The 6,046-nt window shown below is 50.4% G+C and overlaps 1 protein-coding gene across 13 annotated transcripts in view; it reads left to right on the top strand.

Annotated features, from left to right (window-relative positions):
• The first annotated feature begins 619 nt into the window (after positions 1-619).
• LOC140898491 (rap1 GTPase-activating protein 1-like) overlaps positions 620-6,046 on the top strand; it is a 63,522-nt gene continuing 58,095 nt past the window's right edge. For 8 of the 13 annotated variants that reach the window (XR_012155003.1, XM_073312330.1, XM_073312359.1 and 5 more), the window contains exons 1-3: positions 620-760; positions 3,294-3,635; positions 4,232-4,391. Coding sequence is in view for 9 of the 13 variants with exons in the window: in XM_073312330.1 (XP_073168431.1) it covers positions 4,351-4,391 (41 nt within the window). In the remaining 4 variants the exon portion in view is untranslated. Of the gene's footprint in view, positions 761-3,293; positions 3,636-3,786; positions 3,890-4,231; positions 4,392-5,294; positions 5,430-6,046 lie in introns of those variants that run through there. The other 5 variants (XM_073312373.1, XM_073312390.1, XM_073312302.1 and 2 more) reach the window with 5 other exon arrangements.

Here is a 6,046-nt window from a genome sequence, read left to right as displayed (position 1 = left end):
GATGGGGGAGTGAAATCAATGGGTACAGAGCTTTTCACCTATAGGGCACAAGTTTCACGCTACTATTAACTGTAAGTAGTTAGTCTCTGTTCCTTGGCCACCACATGAAATGAGCTGGGTTTTCAGTCAATCTATGTACCAAATTCACTGCAATTGACACTAATCAGACTATGATTGAGTGGGACACAGAGACAAGCACCCCTTCCACCCGCACCCCCCGCCAAAAAAAAAAAACAAACCCTGAGTCATTTCTATAGGGCTGGGGTTATGGTGCTGGCAGGGGCCAGGGTGCCTGTGGGAAGGTACCACTGCCAGTGCTGTACCTGCCTTGTGAATACACCAGTTCCTGATAGGGTTGCTAGTTTTGGTTGGACATATTCCTGGTGGTTCTATCACACGACATAATCTTTAAATACAGATTAGTTCCTGGAGACTCCAGCACAACCCTGGAAGGTTTGCAAGACCAGTCCCCAAACTGACCCCTTTCCCTAGGATCCACGTTCCCGGTATAAGAGCACAGCAGGCGGGGCTCTTCCCCTGAAGGAGGATCTCTTTGGTGTGGAGTGTGACCGCTCTACTCCCTCTCTCCGCAGGTGGGGGCAGCGGAAGGGGAGGGCAAGACAGAGAAAGCAAGAGGAAGAAGACACTGCAACCTACTTGAATAATTGATAGCGCGAGGAGGGGGGAGCGTATGCGGGAGCAGCTGGACTCCCTGTGTCTCCATCCGCTCATCAGCCGGGGATGAGAGAGCTTAGCTCAGGTAGGGGGGCGCAGCTGCTCTTCATTCTCTCCCCTCCTGCAATGCCAATTAAATGTGTTTTGTGATCCGGGGGGGCAGAGGCAGCTGGGCAGGGGGCTGACACGGGTGCAGGGAACGGAGCCTGACTAAGGGAGTTTCAGTTACAAGGGGGAGGTGGCTCTGGGGTATTTTGTAAAGAAAGTGTGCTGTAATGCAGTGCGCAGAGAGGCAGGGATGGTTGGCCAGAGGCAGAGTACGTGGTAGGCTATGTGGAGAGGGATTGAGACAGAGACACTGGACAGGCGGAGAGGGAGTGGGGTTAAAGGGGTTTGTCTGAGGGACCTCACCTTTATCCTGCCAACCTCATGGCATCAAATCTTGAACCCAGATGGACTGTGGGAGGTGCCACCTGTGCACATCTGGAACTGGGGACTGTGTGTGTTGGTGTGTGTGTGTCTGCGTTGGTGTGTACATGCTTGTGTGCAACTGTGTGCAGATGTGGCTTTGTGTGTTGCTGTGTGTGTGTGTGTGGCTGCACTTGTGAACCTGTTTGCTGATTTATTAAGGTTGTGCAGTATTAATAAATCCAGAGGGAGACAGTTTCTGTGCGGACGAGTTTACAATCTGAGGGGTTATGTTTGTGTGACTGCCTGTGCCTGTGTGTTCCTGTGTATGCATTCCCTTCTGTGAGCTAATGTCTCTGTCAGACGTGCTTACAGTGACTAAATTAATAGACTGATGGTGCCGAGATCAATTTGTGTTAGACTAAATCCAAACCTTTCCAGCTCAAACCTATACATATTCAGAATGAATGACCTAACACGCTGACCATACATCCTGAAACATACCCATTCACACAACTGGATGCATGTGCCCATACAGTCAGGTGGCATCATTTTATTCAGTGCATACCCACAGGCAATTTTTGTCTTGAGTGCAAGTTGAGGGCAGCGGTTGTTAAGAGTGGTTGTGGATTAGTAGTATACTGAGGGACAGCGAGTGCCAGGGAGTTGTGACTACATGTTGAAGTGAGGCTTGTTTGAGGAGAGAGGCTGTTTGTAACTAGATTGTGTGCTGGGGACCTGTGGGTGCTGAGTTGCAGAGGGAGCTGTTTTTCAGTTGTATATTGGGGTGTGTACTTTGGTTCTGTAAAGTTGTGATTCAGTGAAATGAAAGCCAGGCCTAACCTACCTAGAGAACCAGTAATAAGAGAGCTCTAACCTACACTCCCCCTGAGGGACTTCTCAGAGTACAAGACCCTTCACCTGTCCAAATTTCATTTCCCATATGCTCCCTTTTTGTTCTAGTTTAGCTAATCTCCCCTTCCCACTCAGAAATTCCCGTAATTGTGAGTACACTGTTCCTCTCATTCCCCAGCAACAGAGATGGAGGGACAGAGAGCACAGCCATGATCTATTCTTGATGGGTCCTAAAGCTTCCAGCCAGCCTATTCAGCTCCTCATTGTATGTGATGCCTCAGGTTCAGCTCTGAAGTGTTGGGAAGGCACACTAGCTAGCTTTCGTCACTTGTTTTGCCCTCTCTTCTCTGTATGTTTCCAGCATTATGAGATGGGAGTTGCTTGTGGGGAGATCTGTGCTTGATCTGGACAATGATGCACAGCCAGGTCACTTGCAATTCCATTGGCCTTTCATGACAAGAACATTCTGGAGGCAGTAGAACAGCATTCCCACACTCATGTCCCCAACAGGCATTATACCACCCCTCTCATCTTTTCTTTCTTTCTTTCTACCCCATCTATATCTGGTATTTCCTGTATAGTATATGCGGCTATACTCTCTCCTACCTTCTCATTTCCTCTGCTCCTTCCTACCCCTCTGTGACTTTCTTTTCTTTACGGCTCCTCCTCCCATCTCCGTTTGTCTCCCTTTTTGTTCTCTTTTTCTCTGTCTCTCCTTTCACTCTTTGCCACTCTCTCTTTCTTTCTCTTTCTCCCCCAGTGATTAAAGTAGCTCAAGATGAACGAGGGAGCTCACCAGCTGTAGTGGCTGCTGTCACAGGTCTTGATGTTATGTGGTGACAGAGCATTACATCATTTTGTGGCATTGGGACTCACATAGCAAGGGGAAGAGATGGGGGCAGAGAGGAAATGTATCTGAAAGGGCTCCAAGTCCCCAAGCAGCAGGGCCACAGACAGGTAAACACAACTTTGTGTGTATGTCTGTGGGGTGGGGGGTAGTGCCAGGATGGAGAATCTATACTGACGTGAAAGCAAAGAAATGTGGATAGGCCTGGGGGATTCTGTTCCCCCAAAGGTTTGAAATGCCCCATGCAATAGCTTGCACACTCCAACGGCTAGACATTTCACAAGAGAGATTTTATGGCAAGTCTCTGCATTATGTATTATTTACTGCCTAGAGGGGGTAGAGCTAGAAGGGGTTGGTATAGCCTTTTCCTCCCTGTGTAGGGAATGGGAGGCAGTACGGGATTGCTCCTGTGACCCTCTCTTCCTGTAGGGTATGGCAAGCTGGTTGGGGGGACAGACCCTACTTTAGAAGAGGGGAGGTAAATAGGGGACTCTTCTTCCCTTCTCAGGTTCAGCTGCTACTTTACCCACTGGCAGAAAATTCTGGGAACCCCTGAAACGCTTCAGCCAATCATCAGGTCCCTCTCTTGCTCCCACCTGAGATTCCCCTTCCTGGAGGTCCTCATCTCAACAGCCTGGCAGGAGAGGATGTGCGGAGAGAGCTGAGCTTTCCAAGCCATGGAGAAGGAACAGTACCCACGTCTCACATTAACTTCTGCTCTCTCCCTGCATCCTGTTTCTCAGTCTCTCAATCTCTCTCTGCCACTTTCAATCTCTGCTGCTCACAGTGTGTCCTGCAGTGTCTCCCTGGGAGCTTCCTGCCCTCATGTGGCTCATGCTCGGCCCTAGCTGTGAGCAGCTCTTTCCTTTCTCTCATTTGAAGTGTGTCTCGGGAAAGAGAAGTAGGTGGGGGTTGGGACTTGGGGGGGCAAAGGAGGAAGCCTGTGCCCTCTAGAGATGGGGAGGTGAGTCTGTGCCCAGCTGCATGCCGAGACGGGAGGAGAGGAAGCTGGCAAGCAGGAGAGCCAGGAATCCACCTTTAGCAGAGAGAAGAGTAGAGAATGTTTTCTCGGAAGCGCAGTTTCACCTTCGGAGCCTATGGAGGGTATGTACCTGTACCAGCCCCTGGCTCCCTCTCACGGACCTTGTATTATGCAGCCTCTTCCTACCAGAACGCTGGCAAAGCTTTGGGAGTAGGTTAAAACTAGAGAGGGAAACCTCCAGGGAAATTCACATATGCATCTCTGCTCCATCACCCCAACCTTATCTCCATCCTTCTGATGGAGGACAACTTCCTCTCCTTTCTCCAGCAGAGAGAGGGCTTTCCCAGGCCTGTGTGGATTGTGGGCTAGAGTGGGGGAGTGACTGATTGTTTTCTTCAGGATGAGCTCTCCTTCAAAGGCTGAGACTTCAATATCTTCCCTCCTCCCTCCCTCCCTCCCCTTAGAAGGAGACGCAGTTCTGATGTTTCTGGAGATGGCGATGGGTGTTTGAGGTTAGGTGCATTTTCCTCAGGACTTCTCCTTCCAGAGCAGAACAGTGTAACACCTGGTGTGCCTGAAGAGCATGGACCATAGATGTGGACCAAATGACGGACAGAGCTTGGAGTGAGTGTTTAGCCAGTTGGCCAGGTGACCCAATAGGCCTTCTCTGTCTGTTCCTGAGGCAAAAGGAGGCTGAGGCATTTAAAGGAAATCCTAGACAAAGAATGAGGACACAGTGGTTCTCAACCTGTGGTTTGTAGGCCGCTTGAGGTCCAATCAGCACAGCGCTGCAGCCCATATGACATCCTCAGGGCCATACAGGTAATATTGGATGCAGTCCACATAACACACTGTGGGCCACATATGTGGCCTTGTAGTGAGGTGGCTGCCCCACTCCAAGGTAAAAGGGATTAAGAACAGCTGAGGGAGGCTGGTGAGGTAGTTGGCCCCAGGTGTGGCTGGCATAATCAGGCCACAGCTGGCCTGGATAAAGAGGACTGTGGACCAGGAGCTGTGAGGAGTCTCACTCTAGCCCTGGAATGGTAAGGGCTAGCAGTCTGGGAGCAATGTTCTCTCTAATTTTTGACATGTGTGCAAAAAATTTCTTCTGTGCAAATTTTTGTGTGCGTGGTGTTTTGCTGTGTGTGGGGTTTAGGATATGTGTGTGTGCGCACACATGCACAGCTTAGAGGGAACAGTGCCTGGGAGCAGGGTACCTGAAGCAGAGCAGTGCTGGGGAAAAGGGCAAAGGGAGCTGGGGAGCTCCAGCCTGGTAAACCCCCAGGCTGCAGGCCTTGGTGAAGGCCTACAAAGGTACTGGGGCTATAAAGGTGCAGCCTGGGAACAGGCAGAGGCAGCTGGTCCTAACTCCTTGCCAATGATGAGTGGCCATTACAGACTGCAGTTTGCCCCAGAGAAAGGGAGCTAGATGATGACTGGCAGTAGCCACTGAGGCAAGGTGGGCTTAGAGGGTTGGGGGTTCTCCTGGGAGGGGAGACCCAGAGTGTGGGGGTACTGCAGTGGGCAGAACCCCAGGGTAAGGGACACTGGGATGTGGGAGGGATACAAGGCCTGAGACAGGCAAGACACCGGCCAACAGAGGGCATTCTGGAGCTGCAGTTGAGCTAATTCCCAAGATGACCAGCAGGAGGGGCCACGCCGGTGAGTTGTCCCTTTGCTACAGGCCTACAGTGGTAAATAGGTTGAGAACCACTGAGCTAGAGTGTTAGCCTTATCACTGGCAGCTGCACACTCTCACTGTCTCTACCTTTATCTTGCTCTCTTTCCTTTGGAGTTCAGGAATCAATCTGTGATGCAGTGGTGGGGAATGCAAAGCTCCAGCTACTACATGCTCTGGTGCTGTGATTAGGATGTGATCACCAAACCCCCGAAGAGCATGATTGGCAGAGCTGGGCACTGGAGAGAGGCCCAGGACTGGAATAGCAAGGGCTGCTGCAGGTCAAGACAAATGATCCTCAGCAAACATTTTATTTGATTTCTTCAGAGCTGTTTTCTGGCTGTGAATTACTTACAGACAGATCCAAATTCTTATGAATTTGGTGATTCTTCTAAATGTTTCAAGGAACAGTTCCCATGAACATACTTCAGCTTAAGAGGGTCACTTGCCAGCGACTAGCCATGGCTATTACATTAAGTTATCTGTAATTTGCTATTCATGGCCATTTGATTAGTTCCTGAAGTCACACAGTGTTGTTTCTGCCCCGGGCTGGACTCCTGAGCCCACGAAGAGCCTTCAAGATAGCCACATGCACCCTTTA

This window comes from Lepidochelys kempii, chromosome 1 (genome assembly GCF_965140265.1).
Source record: "Lepidochelys kempii isolate rLepKem1 chromosome 1, rLepKem1.hap2, whole genome shotgun sequence".
Classification (NCBI taxonomy): Eukaryota; Metazoa; Chordata; order Testudines; family Cheloniidae; genus Lepidochelys; species Lepidochelys kempii.
Note: the sequence above shows the minus strand (reverse complement) of the source record. Positions and strands in the feature narration are given on the sequence as shown.